This window comes from Convolutriloba macropyga, chromosome 1 (genome assembly GCF_964194025.1).
Source record: "Convolutriloba macropyga chromosome 1, txConMacr16.3, whole genome shotgun sequence".
In the NCBI taxonomy this organism is placed as follows: Eukaryota; Metazoa; Xenacoelomorpha; order Acoela; family Convolutidae; genus Convolutriloba; species Convolutriloba macropyga.
In genome coordinates this window covers 62,146,368-62,165,054 of record NC_134468.1, presented here as the reverse complement: position 1 = coordinate 62,165,054, position 18,687 = coordinate 62,146,368, and the positions used below count along the sequence as shown (strand labels likewise).

The following is an 18,687-nucleotide window of genomic DNA, read 5'->3' as shown; positions in this document are numbered from 1 at the left end:
GAATGCATATGCTTTACTTCTTAAAGCTATAAATTCTTCTATTCAAATACTTTCAGGTGTTTCAATTTTAAATTTACCAAGTACTTTTTTATTTTTGTTACTGAATAGTTCATTCTTAGAGTTTAAATTGCTAAAGTCAAATAAGTCTTCAAGAATTTTCAAATCACTAATAATATCATCAGTCTTAATACTTAAAACCATACTATCACAATCAGTATAATGATTTTGACTATTTTCTAAACCAAAATATGGTTGTAGTTTTTCATAATAAGTTTCATACATTAGCAATTTACTCAAATCTAGTACTGCAAATCCTAAATGAATAGGTTTATCCATCAGAACTTCTGTTTGTTTGAAAGTGAAGGAACTATAACCTGTATCACCTACGTTATAAGTCCTATGAATGCCGTTAAATGATAATTTAGATTGCCATTTTACAATTTTTTCATTTTCATTATTCTTTAGAAATTCAACTCTGATTCTATTCCTAACATTTTCCATAGTTTTGCCATAAAATGCATTATTCAATAATTTATAGAAGTCTTTTTGAAAATCATCATTAGTCTTATTTCGTTTTTGGGTATTATAATCAATATATTTTTCCAACCATTTTTTCTGTTTAAACGATATTACTTCATGAACTTTCATAATTTCCATACCATGTTTCACATAAAATTTGAGTAATCTATAATGTACAAGATATTTTTGCTTATCAGTCCAATCACAAATTAGTTTCTTACATTTAACATAACTTTCAGGTTTATTGAGATTCATATAATCTGTAAAATTATCAGTAGGTGAAAATTTATTCTCTGGACAAAATGGGAAGTTCTTTGTTTTATTTTTATTTCATCTGGGTGTTTCAAATCAACTTCTACAAAATAACCAATTTCAGAATCATCTGGAGTTGATAATATTGCGATTGCTTTTTGATCGATTGTCTTTTGTTAGTAATGGTTGAATATTTGTTTTCAAGCAATAAAAAAGAAAGTTTGTTAGTAATGGTTGAAATTTATTCTCTAGACAAAATGGGAAGTTATTTGTTTTATCTTTAATTTCATCTGGGTATTTCAAATCAACTTCTACAAAATAACCAATTTCAGAATCATCTGGAGTTGATAATATTGCGATTGTTTTTTGATCGATTGTCTTTTGTTAGTATTGGTTGAATATTTGTGTAGTGAGCAGCTTCTTTCAATTGTTCAATATCTGACAGATCAAACGATGATAATGGTCTGACACGGTCTAATTCAATATTACCCCAATTCATATCATCTGACATTAAGAACTCAATGTAATTTATGAATTCTGAATATGAAATTCCTAATAATGATTCTGTTGTGTCATTTTTTAATGCTACTTGTTTCAATAGAGCTTTTCGAAGTCTATTTCTCAGATTTTTAGCAAGTTTGAAGTTCATATCATTCGCATATTTATCATTTTGATATTGTCGACCATACTTTTTTTACAATTTCAGAATTGTTTTCCTTCCATCGTAAATTTTGTTCATTACTACACTTTCTACATTGATATTGTTTACCATCGTTAGTTCTCCCATCATCATAGAATTCATTAATAGATTTCACAACATTGCATTTACTACTCTGTTTTTCAATCATTTTATATAGTAACTTAAATTTCAAACAACTTCATCATATGGTGGTAATTCTGGCTCAGATGCCACGCTCGTTGAGTGTATAGGCTTAAAATGAAAATCTATCTTCTTTTTAAATAACGATTTTCTAATTGACACATCTATTTCACACTCGCTAAAAAACTACTAAATTTTTGTAATTGCTCATTACTGATAACATTTTCAACCATATCACCAAAAATATCTTCAACACTCACTTTAGTTTCACTCATAATCTTCTTCGAATTTTTCAAGTAAAATTCATTTATTTTCTCTAGTCCTAATCCTTCTTTCGCATCAATAACTTTATCAGCCATCGATTTCTTCAACGCTTTTTCATAATCAATTCTTATTTTATTAACAAAAGTTCTTAATCTGATATATCGTTCTTTTAATTTTGATATATATTCATTAATAACTGTAACTGTGATCGAAATTAACAAACCACTAGTTGCTATTACAGGAACACCAGCAAAAGCACCAACACCTGTTGCTGTCAGAGTTATACACGAAGTTACTCCCAGAATACCAGTAATTATTCCTGCTACAATTGAAACACCTTTCTTTGTATTTAGGGCTTTGTTTTTTTTCTTGAATTTCTCTTCTTCATCAATTAACTTCTTAATCACCCCTTCATAATTAATTTTTAGGTAATTATATTGTAAATCTCGGATATCATTATCTTTCTTTCTAACTGAGATGAGATCTGCTGCAATATCTTTGTTTAAATTTTATAGGTATTATTCATTTAATAGTTTGAAATCCAAACTATTTTCTATATGTTTTATAAATTTGTCATATTCTAATTCTCCGTTATTAACTTTATCAGCATATTTGAATATATTATTGGTTAGCAAATATTTCATTAATAGTTGTAATATCCTCTTATCATTCGATATAATATTTGTCTGAATAATATTGTTATTTTCATCAAGTGATAATTTTGTTAGATTTGGATTGAATTTAAATTCAATCATCAACAGTATCATCTTTACTTGCGTTTACTGGATTACCCTTCAATTGATAATCGATCATTTTACCATTTCTGAAAATTACAAAGTAACTATCCATTTAAAAATCATAAATCGATTTCAACCCAAATTGCAAAAACATCGACAGTATTACTAGAATGGAAAGTTAATACATCACCAATTGTTAATTCAATAGGATTTTGAAATATAGTTATAGATCTATCTTCATTTGAAGGTTTGGTAAAACTTGTTACGCTTGATCCATTAATTATAATATTTTGAGTCATAGTAGTATTAAATGAACCACTTAAACCTGCACGCAAAATTCTTCCATTTGATAACATAATAGTTTTTTATTTAATTTCGATAACTCGTTTGCGATTATCTACATATTGTTTAGTTGCAACATCACTATCATCAACAGGATCTTTTACATTGCTTATTATTGTGTCGTTGAAATTGTTGATTGTACCGATTTCTTTAATATATAAAGCAGCAACATCTACTTCATCATTTACAGTGAGATTAGCACTTTCTCCATTTAATCTCAAGAAAAAATTGAACTGTGTTGTATTATTAACAACTTCTTCACTTTCAGCAAACGACCAAGATTCCTTCAATATTGAATTTTTTTCAGATTGCATGACCCCTTCTTTCCAAATTCCTAATCCAACTGTCTTACCAATACTATTATTAACACCACGCATAATAAATGTCATCTTATAAGTTTTATTTTGTATTAGTTCTGGTAGATTTCTTTTTGGAATATGCATTGTATAACTATTAGCACCTGTGCATTTATATCGTTCGTATTTTTCACCTAAGAATGATAAATCATTAACAGTATAACTTGTTGTATTATTACCACCAATGAAGGGAAATTCATCATATTTTAAACTCTAGTGCTTATCAAAAATGTGTGGTGATGCAAAGATTTTTTCCATTTGATATTTTAGAACATATGGATGTGTTGAAATTGCTGCTTTTACATTATCTTCGATATATGATTTACAAACTGCATCTTTATCATCTTGTGGCCAACCAATATTTTTTATAATATTACCATTCATATGTTATCGTTGTCGATATAATTTTTTGTGACAGCGTCATTTGCATTGACAGGATTTCCAATATTACGAATTATGTTGTTATTAAAATTATTGACTTTATTGTTTCTTACTATAGTTGTATCATTGTCGACATAATTTTTTGCAACAGCGTCATTTGCATTTGTAGGATTTCCAATATTACTAATTATGTTGTTATTAAAATTATTAACTTGATTATTTCGAACTATTGTTGTATCATTGTCGATTAACTGGGTTTCCAATATTACTAATTATATTATTATTGTTTTTTCGAACTATTGTGTTGTTATTGATATTACTATCAACATATTTCTTAGTAACTAGATCATATTCATTAGTTGGATTATCACTATTTATAACTTTATGTTGAAATTTTAAATCTATGTTTTCATTTATTTGGTCTGAAGTATTCAATGCTTCAATATATAGAGCAGCTATTTCAACTGTTTCATTGATTGCTAGTGAAGATAAATCGATGAACACATTAATTTCTTTAGCGTTAGTGTGAATTGCAGTCGATTCAATAAGCTTGAAATCATAAGCTAAGGTATGTTCAGTACTACTTTGTTCTGCAAATCCAAATGTAATATTTTTTAGTGATTGTGATCGTATCAAAAACCGTAGAGTATATCTAGAGCCTATATTTACATTGAGAGCTGATATATGAATTTGTGCTACTTTTGCATTTGGTCCAGTAACTAGTAACTGTGAAAATAGTATAGGGAATTCCAAGTAAGCTATCATCGGGACTCACTTCACTACTGGCGTTGAATCTAACATTCGATGAATTTCATGAAAATTATCATAAACAAATTTACTTGCAAAGGTATGTTCCAAATCTTGACGCATTATATCTGGATTTTCAGTTATTGATCTCCTGGCTCTGTTAACTAGCTTAGAATCAACATATTCAGTGGTTGCAAAAGCTATATCTTGTCCAATTATGTTGTTTGAAAGATGAATGTATTCGTTTTGAAAATCTTCATAATACGGAATTCTCATAAGACTTCTTTCATCATTTTTTTCATCCATGTATTGTTTCGTTGGTAATGTTAATAATGTTGGTGTAAAATCATGATTGGCGATATCTACAGAGTCTATTGAATCATTTGTTTTATTGTAATTTTTTACTGAGATAGCATCTTTAACATAATTTGTAGTAGCTAATTCAATAACTTTGTTAGACTCTACATTTTTTAGGGTTACATAATCATTTGTTAGTGGTTCATATGTTGGAATTCTTAGTAAGGTACTTTCATTAATTTTTTTATCGATATATGCTTTGTTAGCAGCATCGTTTGAGTTGATGGGGTCTACTAAGTTTTTAATTTTGAATTTCTGTTTCATATCAATATCTTCTTCTATATCAGATTCAATATAATTAGTTCTCAAATAGGGTTTTTGTACAGAAAGTGTTGTATCTAGATTTGCTTGATCAGTCAAAGATGTACTACCAAATACGTTCATAGGCATTATTTAACTAAAGACTCATCACGGCATCTTCATATTTAACTATATATTCATCACAGCATCTTCATAATTAATATTTTTTTCAAGCAAGTATAGAAAGTAGAGACAGTATGTACCACACATTTTACTATGGATCCCTTGGATTATGTAGGTGTGATATATTATTGGTTTTGGTAACTGCTTTATCAACCATTGATCTGGTGGGCCTCCGAGTGAATCAAAATAGCTTTCTGGTGAGGTAGTGAAAGCTACCCAGTGAGTTCCACCTTGGGACCCATCATCAATATTACAGATACCTTTTGTTGTTTTAATTTGTGAGTCTCTTGGATAAATATTCTCACCTTTTATATTGGCTGAAGAGAGCTTTTCTAAAAGATCTGATGTGGACATAGTTTGATTTTTTAGTCCATAAGTATTCATAAACTGTTCTAGTGTTAGAAGTTTCATTTATATATTTATATTCATAGATTAAATAATATTAGCGCTAACAATTTTCATTCCATCTGAAATCATCATTATTTCTCTTTGTCTAATTAGTACCATAAACAGTCTAGCATTTGCAGGATCTGCTCTATATTCCTCGAACAATGTATCTTTTTTTTGGATTAATGTGGTCAACTTGATATCTTAAATCGATAACTTGAAATGGATATTTTGATTTCACATCTGTATAGCTTATAAAAGGACTCAGCAACGGCTCACCAACATATTCTTTGAAAAATAATCCAATATCTCTGTTTTGATCTAGATATTTGTTAGCATCATAATCAACATCAACAGCATTTTTGGGATATTTGATTCCATCAATTTCAACAAAGTATTTTCTAACGTCTAGGTTATCGAAAATAGCATTGTTTACTAGTTTTCCGCCTGCAGCTCCAGCAGCTGTTTGATGTGCTATGATTAAATATTTAGGACTATTGATATTTTGTGCTGAACCAATATCGACTTGATATTCCAAACCAGTGTTAACTACTTTTCTTTCACTCGTCCAAGAATCAAATGATATTTTGAAATTGTCTTTTATAGAATTATTAAACATAGTTTGAGTTGCAGCATCTGGAATTAAAGTTGGAACAAACAAATATAAGTTATTTATGGTCACATCAATATCATCTGCAATAGATGTATAGAGTATGTTTTGTAAGTCAGCTGTTTTTAAAGTTAGTTGGAATCCTAATCCTTTTGTAATATTTTTGAATGTTTTACAGAAACTAAAAATATGCTCTAGTGGTAACTGACCAACTATTTTACCTTTGTTGGCTACCCCTATATGATTATTGATTAGTATATGTTTTAATGAGGTATTATTTAAATTTGCTTCAGTTTCATCAATGTTATCAAAATATGACATCAAACCTCCATTTTTGCTTGTTAGAACTCTCATTATTATTAAAACTGTTTTGATCAATTTCTGAGCCACCTGTAAGTGAAAGAGTAGCTTCTCAAAAACAGTATGCAAATGCATTGTTGACTAATCTAATAACGTCAGCGTCTATAAAATCAGCATTATTAGCTCTCCTAACTGTTATATTAGAAATTTTTCAGAATTAAATAAAGATTAGTAAATTTTAAGAAATCTGAACCAGAGAGTAATTTTTCCTTGAAATCTTTTAATTTATCTTTGTTATCTATGATTTTAGGTTTTTCTTTTATTTTTGAAGTATTTAAGTTGGGTCTTTTTATTAAAGTTTTTGGCATTTACATAACAAAAATTAATAATGATTATATTGATGTTTTTATAATTCCTTAATTGATAATCGAAAAGTAACTGATTGGCCATTAAAAGAAACAAGAAACATCGTTTTTAATGATGAAATTGAATTTTGAATTGATAAACGAAACTACAATTCCTTAATTGATAATCGAAAAGTAACTGATTGACCATTAAAAGAAACGAGATTGCCATTTTCGTTTCGTAATTTAAAATTGATTGCAGATATAAAATCTTTACTTTCCACCATAAACCACATTATTCCACCTCTAAATTTTTCAATATATTTATAACCTGGATTTACATCCATAGTAAAGTTATGAATTACACGAGTTCTTTTTCCATTACTAATCATACCTTGAGCAATATCACATTCAATAAAAATGTTATCGAAAGATATTATATCAACAAGATGATCAGATAAATTATAATTTTTACTAACTACTCTTGCATCGAATCCTAGAAGAGTTCTAATTTTTCCAGCATAAGTAAAATCTATTTCCCATCCATCTTCAATTTCAATTATAGACTCCTGTGTGCTGAAAATAGGTTTAATTGTAATTGGAAATGTTTCACCATCTGAATCTCCACTTGAAACCATTAATCGTTTTATTTCTAAGTCAATTGCCCTCAACTCATAAGCACCTTTCGGAATCTCAATATCAACAATCATTTTTTCTGGGGTAATATAATAAAATTTGTTATTTGCTTCTGTAATATTGAAAATACCATTATAACCAGTTAGAAATGTAATTGCTATTTTGAATTGTTTATTATTAGTTTGAAGTGATTCGTCTAGAAAAAGCTCATGAATTGATTTGTCCATTACAATTAGCATTAGCTTTTCAATTTTTGCTCTAGTATTGAAAGCTATTTGATCTAGTGTTTTATTAGATAGCTCCATTTATTTAGTAGTAAATTTATCAATAGCATTTCTATATTGTTGTTCTGTTTTAATTTCACCTTTTTTGAATAAAGCATCTAGCAATTGTGAAGCTTCTATTAAAGTATCAGTATGACCTGCTAATTTTAATCCCAGTAGAACTTGTAATCTAGTCCATATCTCATCGGAATCTGATGGCACTACTATTGTTTTTGTTTCACTTCCTTCTAAATCTGATTCTAAAGATTCATATTCGTCTGATTCCCCACTTGTTATTGCTGCTATTGGAGGTTTTAAAATCTTTTCAAGTCGTGATTCAAGTTTTTTTTTATATAGTCTCGTCTTTCAGATTTACAATCACTTTTCGGATCATAATTTATTTCATTCAGAATGTGACTGAAGATAAAGATATCTTTACCACTCATTTTATTGAAATCATAGCTTGTTTGGGTTAGAGCTTTTTGAATTTCTGGTGTTAATTCATATGTATTATTTCCAATTTTCAAATTATTTTCACCTACAATCTTAAAATCAACTCCGTTTATTGTTCTTCGACCTTGTTCATTTTTTGCTCTCTTGAATTGATTTCTATTTCCCTTCATTGCTACTAATGTTACAGCTAACTCTTCGCTAACTGTTATTCCTGGAGGTGTTTTTATAACAAGGGAGTTCACAACATTTGGTGATTCTAATTCTTTTGTTACCTCAACTACTTCATCAATTTTTTTAGTTATGGGTTAGAATGTTTCTGCTAATTTTTGATTATATGTTTGTTTGAATATCCTATTCTTAATTTTTCTTGCTTTTTCAATTTTCTGTTGATTAGCTAATTTTTCTAGTGAGGCTAAGTCTTCTTCAGTTACATTTGGATAAATACTCATTTATCAAGTCAAAATGGATTAGATTCAGGAACAAAAATAGTATCTAATCCTAATCTATATTTTCCTATATATTTATCTTTCAACATATCAATTGTTAGTGGTTGAAAATTAGTTTGCCAACAGGCATTACCTAATATTTTAAATTCATTTATAGTCATATCCATACTAGCTTTATCTTGGAATAAATTTTGAACATCTCTAATACTATTTGGTTTGAATAAGTGAAAGATATTACTGTTTGTTCTTATTGTTTTTTTGGTAGTTCGTAGTAGTCTTGACTTATAATGAAAATAGAAATATTTTTATGACGTCCTCTTTTAAATAGTGCTTGTACTCGTTTATCACTCATTTCTTTTTCGTTGAGATCGTCTAAAATAATAACAGTTGATTCACCTTGGTAATCTTGTGGATATTTTAACTCATCAATATTTTCATATACAGATAATTCGATTTCAGAGAATTCATCTTTAGGACAGTCTTCAATAGTTTTTTTATTTTTTAATATTTTAGAAATTGTTATTGGTGGTATCTTTTGTTCGAAACATTCTATCAATTTTTGATATGTTTCTTGATGAATTGATGGTGAATAGATATATATTTCAGTAAAATTGTTAATTATTTCATTTATCAATTTTATTAGTAAGCAAGTTTTACCACAGCCTGATGGTCCTGATATTACTACTCGAACTGGAGATTTTGGATATAATAAATTCTTTCCCATTTATATTTGAATAATTTATTTAATTATAAATGATGATTCAAACTGATAATGAATTTTACAAAATTAGATTGGCTATGTATTTAATATCTGTGTTGATGGTGTTGTTATCATTTTCTAATATAATTGTTTCAATTTTATTCCCAACTATATTTAATTCAAATAATTGCGTATATATAAATGGTACTGAAGTGTCTTATCAATAGTATTGGGATTAGAAATCCTGTTATGTGTAGTGATGGTTATATGTATGAAGAGTTGTTTAGTTGAATGGCTTGATTCGAATTCTACTTCACCTATAAATCGAAAATTTATTGAATTTATTAATGTGTGTGAAATATCTGAAAAATGTTTGAATGAATATTGTGATGGTATTGAAGAATCATATGAACGAAGTAACTTTACATATTCAAAAGAAGAAAAAATAATTAATTATTATTTAAATATGCTTGAGAACGATGATGAAGTAGATATAATTTTTGATAAAGATTTAATGTTAAAGCTAATTGATAGAAATTGTGCATGGTTCGAATTTGCAAGTGATGAATTAAAAGATGATAAAGAAGTTGTTTTGAAAGCGATTGAACATAGTGTTATGCTTATAGATTTTGCTAGTAGTAGACTACAACAAGATGAGACAGTCGTTCTTGCAGCTGTGAATACTACTCCTAGTATTATATTACATTTAAGTGATAAGATTTTGATAAATCATTTAATCTATGAAACTGCTTGTTATTATAATAATGTAAATTTTAGAGATGATTTTCTTTTAAAAAATAAATTAAATCCTGACACTATTTGAAATATGATTGAATAATTTGTTCTCTAATAAGTGGATAGAGAGACAGCTTTAATTGCTATAGAATATTTGGGTTATAATATAACAAAAGCTAATAAAGAGCTTCTTGAAGATAGAGATTTCATTTTAGAAGCAATTTCACATATAGATTAGTTTTAATTTTATTAAAGAAGCAAGTGATAATATTAAAAAGAAGTTACCATTCATTTTGAAAACACATGGAGATATTAAAAAGTTATTTGAATAATTTGTTTACTAATAAATGAACCACTATTGCATACAACATAATGATAAACCATATTACATTGTTAGCATATTAAATTCTAAAAAGTTGGTTATAATTAGCACTTTTCAAGAAAATAGATTAAGTTATGAAATCACAAGATTATGACCTGACAAAATTTGGTTGGGAAATAGTTGTGTTAATGAAATGACAGAATCTTCAGGTGCAAAAAATGACCCATGGTGGAATGCTAATACTATTTTACTAGAATTAGAAGAATATAAATATATGTTTATAGGTGAAAAAATTTATACATTCACAACTAATGGTGATAAAATTATTAAATATATCTCAAATATGGGAAATAATTGTTGTGCATATTCTGTTGCATATGGTGTAAATAACATTTATTTATTAGGTATGGGGACAGAATATTATATAAACCACGATAAAATAACAGATGAAAAAGTCTTGAAAAGAATCAAAGACTTGGATGAATGTTTTGAACCTTATGGTGGTTTAGTTCATAATTTATATGAATTACATGATGATGGAGTTATTAATCTCTATATTGGTTTCGAAAATAAAGTTGATGTTGAAAAATTAGATATGCAAGTTATTCACAATCCTTGAGATGATTTAAAAATGTGGTACAATCCTAGGGATAGAAGCTATGGAAATCAATTAATTGGTGCAATAGAGAAATTATTAAAGAATGGATTAAAAGATTACAATAATTAATTGTGTGAATATATAAATGAAAGAAATTCGAAAAGCAAAAGAATGTGTAATGACAAAGATATTATCTTCTGAGGAAAGCTTCACCTGAATTATAAAATGATAAAGATATTGTTATGGAAGCAGTTAATATTTGCAATTAAATACGTACGCAAGTCAAATAGTTTGTGTTGAAGATCCTAAAACATATCTCAACGAGTTATTTGAATAATTTGTTTCTTAATAAATTAAATTATTTAGTTGTTAACAACAAAATTCAGCAACATCAGACGAAAAAAATAGTTAAGAAAGTATTGAATTTTTTACTATTATATTTATATTATATTCATTCGATTATTTTAAGCAGCATTTGGGAAAGATTACCAAAAAAGTTGTGATAATTATTTAATAAGATCTATTAATCATGATATGTTCCTTCAAAAAGTTGAGAAAAAAACATTAAATACATTTGATGAAAAGCGCAATTATGAAAATGCAATTGAAAGTTTACCTTGGTGAAATGTTAAATATTTTGAGAGTAGAAAAAGTTATTTGAATAATTTGTTCCCCAATAAATGGAAGCCAATCGTAGAATATTAACAATTCAAGAATCACTAGACAATCATTTGTCAAAAATCTATAATAATGAAATTATTGATGATCCATTAGCCAAAAGAGCGATGATGTCTATTTTTTCAGAATTTGGGGAAAATTTAAAATGGGATGATAGAGAATTTGTTTCGAAATGCATTAAACAAAATGGTAATCTAATAAAATTAGCATCTGATGAATTAAGAAACGACAGAGAACTTTTGATAGAAGCTGTGAATAATGGATTGGAGGTGCCTTCAGTTGGTCCTAAAATGGTATCATGTGTGATCAATGGTCGAACATTTCATGTAGGAGAACCTGAGAATTAATTGTTTGTTAAAAGTGTGAACAATTATCAGCATTTGAACTAGTACTGTGTGTGTGTGGGTAAGCGAACATTTGATTGAAAAAGGTACTAAGTTTCAATTTTTTAGTATGTATATAGTTGTATTCAAAATGTCGACAGAGTGTGAACATATAACGTAATCGTTGTTTTTAATTCAAAGTGTGGATACAGAGGCATTCGAACTATTTTTTGTTTATCACTCAAGCGTACAACGTTGGTGTCATTTAAGAACAAAAGTTCGAAAAATGTTCTCAAAAGAATAAGAATGAGAATATTATTCGAGTTTTTGTTCGTGATAGAATAGAAGTCAGAAAACTATTCTAAGTATTCAAAGAGTTCAATATAGCTTTATTGTTATGTGAACATATTCATTCAATTTCAACAGCATGTGAACATATTCATTCAATTATAAAACTATTTATATCATTTTTAGTGTGCGTAGCTAGCCCGCCGTCAGGCAAGTAGTGTGTGTTTCTCCGTTTGACTTCATGAGGTGAGGACTCATTGGTTGTTCAAGTTGGTGTGGGAATTTTGAGTCATCGATAGCGCGAGAGTGAGTGCGAAGCACGAACGGTGAGCCATGAAGTGGTGAGCGAGCACTAGAGATAACGAGAGAATTCTCACTCCAGGTTGGGCGGCCGATGCGTCCTTGCGTCGTGGAGTCAAACGGAGAAACACACACTACTAACGTGCAGAAAATGCTGCGTTCTTTTTTTTCTCCAATTTAAATGATCTCTTATATCCATATTTTGCCCAAAGCGTCAGTTATCAAAAAATGAACAATTTATACCAATGCAGAAAGACTAACAAAATGAAGCGTTGTTCAGATCTTTTATTGAGAGTAGTGGGTCTAATCAGAGATGATTTTGAGCACAGGATATTCTGATCATAGACATCTTCGAGCGCACGATATTCTGCCTGACCACAGGCATTTTCGAGAGTGGGTAGTCTGATCAGGGACGATATCGACCGCAGAATAATCTGATCGGAAACGGCTTTAACCGCATGCAGGTCTTTCAAATTAGAATTTTAGCCCAGTTTGGTGTGATTATAAAACGCATGTGGGTCTGATCAGAAGTCAGTTTGGGGTAAATCCAAGTGCGTTAAATTTTTTCAAGCTCACTTGAGTCTATTCAGAGATGCGTTCTATCGCAGCGAAATTCTAGTGCAGAAAGGTTTTTTATACACGGTTGAATCTGATTAGAGGTAACCTTAATCTGGTCGTCACGAGTCATTTTGGCCTGGGACTGTTCGACCAAAAATCACGTTGGCCAGTCATATTGTGCATGCAAGGCACGATGAGAGAAGCGTTTGTACAACTAAAGCCGGACGTAAAAGTTATAGCCAATGGTGGTTCCACATATGCATCCAAGCGTAGAATTTATTTCACTTTTGCAGTTAAACTGCTTATCATTGTAGTGTCTAATATGTTTGATAGGAACGACGCCTTGCTAGTCTGTAAACTATGCACGTGCTCCTGAGTGTTCCGAGTGAAGCAAGACAACAGAGATGCGAAGTGATCAATCATAATTTAATTTTTTACATAATTTCCAAAAGTGCGGTCCTCTGCTCAAAGTTATCGAAATTGAAAACTTAGGATGGTACCCTAAATCAATGGTATTTAAAAATTTTGGCGGATAATCAATGGAAAAGCTGTTTCACGACAAATAAATAACTTGAAGCAAAAGCTTGTGAAGCTTATGATGAAACACTTAAAAATTCTTCAATAAGAACTCTTTTGAAAATTGTCAATTCATCGTTTGTTTTCACAGCTGTCACTGTTAGTTTTTCTTCCTAGTTTTAAAAACTGGTTTGATGTGTGCGCGCGTGTGTGTGTATGCATGTGTGTGCGTGTGTATGTGTAAGTGTATGTATGTGTGTGTGTTTAAGTTTGTTTGTGTGTGTGTGTGTGTGTGTGTGTGTGTGTGTGTGTGTGTGTGTGTGTGTGTGGACGCTGTCGCGTAATTGTTTTTGCTGTTGTTTGTGTTTCTCCAAAGCAATCTTTCGTTAGAAAATCTTTCCTTGGTTGAATTTGTTGTCACTGTTTGTTACAACAGCTGTCTGATCTTGGACTATTATGAATTTTGTGTTCATGGAAGCCACGGTTAAAGAAGTGATCGCACGACCAAACCTAGACTTAAAAATTATATTTATTGTCGGGTTCATAATTGCATCAAAGCATGGAAATTATTTCATATTTGCCGTTAAATTGCTTATCCTTGTAGAGTTTTATATGTTTGATAAGAACGACACCTTGCTAGTCTGTGAACTTCGCACGTCTTCCTGAGTGTTCCAATCGCAGCAAAACAGCGCACAGAGAAGCAAAGTGAACGGTTGAAACTACATAATTTCAAAAAGTTCTATTATCGGTTCTCTGCTTGAAGTTATCGAAATTGAAACCTTAAAATGGTAGCCTAAATTAATGGTATTTAAAAATTTTGACAAAAAAAATCAATGCAAAAGCAGTTTCAGGACAAATAACCTACTTGATGCAAAAACTTGTGAAGCTTATGATGAAACAATTAAAAATTATTTAATAAGAACTCTTTTGAAAATTGTCAATTCATCGTTTGTTTTTACAACTGTCACTGTTTGTTCTTCTTCCTAGTTTTAGAAATTGACTCGATGTGTGTGTTTGTGTGTGCATGTGTGTGCGTATTAGCGTGTATGTGTTTGTGTGTGTGTGCTTGTGTATGTGTGTGTTTATTTGTACATTTTTAAGTGTGCGTGTGTTTGTGTGTGTGTATGTTTGTGTTTATATGGTGATTTTGTGTGTTGTTTTTGTGAGTGCGCGCGTGTGTGTCTGTGTATGTGTGTTTGTGTGTATGCGCGTGAGTGTGCGTGTGTATGTGTAAGTGTGTGTGTGTGTGTGTGTGTGTTTGTGTGTGTTTGGACGTGTGTGTGTGTGTGTGTGTGTGGGTGTTCGCTCGCTGTCACGTAATTGTTGTTCCTATTTTTCGGTTTTTCTCCAAAGTAATCTTTCTTTAGAAAATCTTTCACTTGTAGGATTTATTTGTCACTGTTTGGTACCACAGCTTTTTGATCGTGGACAATTTTAAATTCTTGTTCACACGTTTTTTTGTGTTGATCTAAGTTATTTTTCTGTGTTTAAAGTTTTCCCAAGTCTTTTGCAGGCTATTTTGAAACTATTAAATTTCGTTCATTTCTTCTTTTTTTTGAGACGCTCTACTTTTTTCACTGTGTTCTGTTTGATGGCTCTGAAACTGTTTTTCTATATAAATGTAAACTTTGTTGCTAATTTTTTCAAACTCTTAATCTTTTTTCGGATCTTTTCATTTTGATGTAGTCACTTCGATTTCTTGCAATTAATTGGATTCTGCTAAACGTTTGTTTTGACTGATTTCTGAAGCAAGCATTTTGGCTCCTTTTGGCGAGCTAGTATCATGCATTTTTGATTTCTCCCAGTTTTGTAGGAGTCATCTTTGGTAATCGTGTTTTAAATTTTTCCCTCATTTCTAATGCATGTGTCGTTTCTGGTCAAATTTCCCTGTTGTGATTTAGAACTGCAGACTGGACAATATATGCTCAAGAAAAAGCTGAATCCAATAGAGAGCTACTTTGCTACTGTTTGGGTACTTTTAGAAAACAAATGCGTAACATAAATGCGTATTATTGTATGTCTAATTATTCATTTACCATACCCTTACAAAATTGATATCGGCCTTTACTTGTTACAACTGTGATTTGAAAAATAATACAGCAAGGTCATTTGCAGTACACAAAAACATGGGAGCACTGGCCAAAATCTTCTGTTCAAATGATTAAAATTTTAAATCTTTTCTGGTTCTGAATTTAGGGATAGAAAACTTTTATTCTCATCAAATGGAATGGTTAGTAGTCTCGTCTGCAAAAAAGAAATCTATTAAATTTTACCAGGAATTTTTGGACTTTCGCTGTACTTTCAAGCTGCAACAGACGAAATTACAGAATGTGTATTCTCCATCAATCAGAGACTTAGAAGACTCTACTCTCTTTTATATAGCTCTAGCACGCCTGGCTTTAGTCAGTCTATTAGATAGTTACACTATGCGTATACCATTGACTCCAGTGCTGTATTCTATTACCACCGTAATAATTGAAGTTTATCTTCAGTGTTCTATAGAATCGGTTAGTCAGAGAGAACTAGGTAAGTCTACTTCGCCCGCAGAAGTAAGTAGACCTAACTCTTTATTTCGTAAGGCTGTAAAAGGAGCCCACATAGGGTCGGCCTTAAAACATAAATAAAAAAAGATGGGGACTTTTATTTATTTTTATCTCTAAAGTAATCTCTATACGAAATCAAAGTCGTCTATACAACTTTTTAGAAAATTAAGTCAGGTGTTTTCACTAAATTTTAACATTTGCATTGTTCCATTCTTCGACTTTTGTAAAATTCGCGTGAAATTGTTGACTATTTCAATCGGTGTACTCAAAATTCAATAACTTCTTTTAGCTGTTCAAAATTGCCTCAAAATTTACTGGCCTCATTTTTTTGATTTTGCACTCTGAATTTCATTCCCAGAATTATAATGGGAGAAAGGGGAAAATGCAGGAAAAACAAATGGTTTGACGACATAATCATGAGCGTTTTTTTCAGCGAAAATGTTTTGCTCTGCTGTTAAATCATCTTTTCTTATGGGTTCAGAACCGATGCTGCTCTGCTGTTAAATCATCTTTTCTTATGTGTTCAGAACCGAAGCTGGGTTTCATGGAAAAGAACGTGTACAATATAGTGGATATAGAGAGGAATGTTGTGATGAAGGCGTCTGAGGAGGACTCTTCCTTCAAAAAGCTGCTAGCTGGTCCAGCAAGAGACATACATCTTAAATTCACCAGTGAAAAAGACAGTCAGTTAACTGAACTTTACCTCTACTCCATGCAAAAAAAAAATAATTCAAACGTTAAAAATGACTTCATTCTAAATATTTTCAAAAATTCGTGATCTTTTCCTAATGGAGAGTTTCATAACAACTCTCAAGAAAAGCAAAAGCCAAAGGCTGCAGCCAGAGTCGATAGAAAGTTTTTCAACAGCTGCGAATCAATATCGAAGTCAATATTGGTCTCATCTTGGTTTTCTAACGACTCTGTGATACGGTGTTTGAAAAGTGTAAATTATTAGTTGTCTTTATGTCATTTAAGTTTAAGTTATTCCTATTTGTCATTCACTTAGGTAAGTTTTACCTCCGACTGAAAAGTCAAGCATTCACATGTGTTCACACCCCCACTTCATTACCAATATCAGTTTTCATTCTCTTCTTAGTAATTCTCAAATTCAGTTGCTCTCAATCTCTATTTTTTGATGCATAAATAGCTTACTGAGGAATCGAGACAGTATTCCACATCATTAGAATAGTGTAGCCTTCGCAACACTATTGCTCAGTGAAATTAAGAACTGTAATTATACGCTAAACCGATCACAGTGGATTCGCACCTCAAATCCAACCTAACTGAATTGAACAAGCATTCGTGGCTCATTTACATACCTCTATAGCTAGAAGTATCACAGACTCATAGCGGAGTGATAGCGATTATCTTTGTTTACAACTCAAAAAGAAATTATGTTGATCTCCCTTTTATAGGACCCAAAGAGAGGTTATGGTTATCTAAGGCTTCAAGACACAAAGAGGCGTTATGATTTCAGTTACTTTGAACATTGAACCGGAACTGAGAGGTGTGCATAGGGCGTAAAAATTTTTTCGTCTTGCAATTGCTAAATTCCTCGCATAAATTATTGGCGTGCTGTTCATGTGGCCTACTCAGCACCTCAGCGTTGAAGTTAGGGAAAAATTTTCATTAAATGTTGCTGAATTTTATTCAGATCCATTAGTGTGAATGGTTGAAAGAATTTACTGGAAATATACAGAATTTGGGCAAAAAAACTTAATTGTGAAATAGTTTCAGACGAAGGCTAGAAAACTTAGATTTTATTCTTTGCTAAAGTTTCAGAAAACAAAAGAAGAACGCACCAAAAGAAGAAGGGCCGCGGACATGAGGGTAAAACTGAATACTCTTGTTGTATTTACAATTTAAGATTTCGACAATCAAGTTTACTATATTCTGGTTTTGCTGATCCGTAATTTCAAGATTATTTTGTAATCTCGAAACTGTAAGGATCATCTGTTGTCATAATATTTAAAGTTGCTGTACACTCTTCCAGGGCAACATATACACCGACTATACACATGAAAATTAGTGATCATACTTTTGCATCGAAGTTTTCATTTGATGCGTTGTAATTGATTGGAATACTGTGTTGATGAATAACAAGGATGTGTGAAAGTAGTTGTTAGACTTTATGGGTGTGAAAGTTGAAGATTTATCGAAAATTGTTGGAAGCATATACTGTAAAATCTGTTGAAGTGAAGGCTGTCGATGAATTTATGTAGGTTAGATTACGGAGACTGAAGCTTTTGTGAAACAGGCGAATAGGACGAAATAGCAAAAACCTGATGATGGCTGTTGTTTTTGAGAGCAAAAAAGCACTTTGAGATGGAATCCGCGTAATTGTAGGGAGGTTAATTTTTTTTCGTTTTGCAGTTTCACCGCGTTGTTGGCTTCATCATGTGCTCGATTGCTTGAATTTGTGTCGAAATGATTATTTGTTACGCTGGCTTTGGACATGATTCATGCAACTTGTGTTCCATGCACCATCG

At 30.7% G+C, this 18,687-nt stretch overlaps 2 protein-coding genes across 3 annotated transcripts in view; one reads left to right on the top strand and one right to left on the bottom strand.

Moving 5' to 3' along the window:
• The window catches only part of LOC142341363 (uncharacterized), a 513,659-nt gene that overhangs the window by 273,757 nt on the left and 221,215 nt on the right, over positions 1–18,687 (bottom strand). The window lies entirely within an intron of this gene.
• The window catches only part of LOC142350405 (phospholipid scramblase 3-like), a 38,922-nt gene that overhangs the window by 7,580 nt on the left and 12,655 nt on the right, over positions 1–18,687 (top strand). Inside the window, exon 3 of the mRNA XM_075402254.1 lies at positions 16,726–16,881. Within this exon, the coding sequence (XP_075258369.1) occupies positions 16,726–16,881 (156 nt within the window). The remainder of the gene's footprint in view (positions 1–16,725; positions 16,882–18,687) is intronic.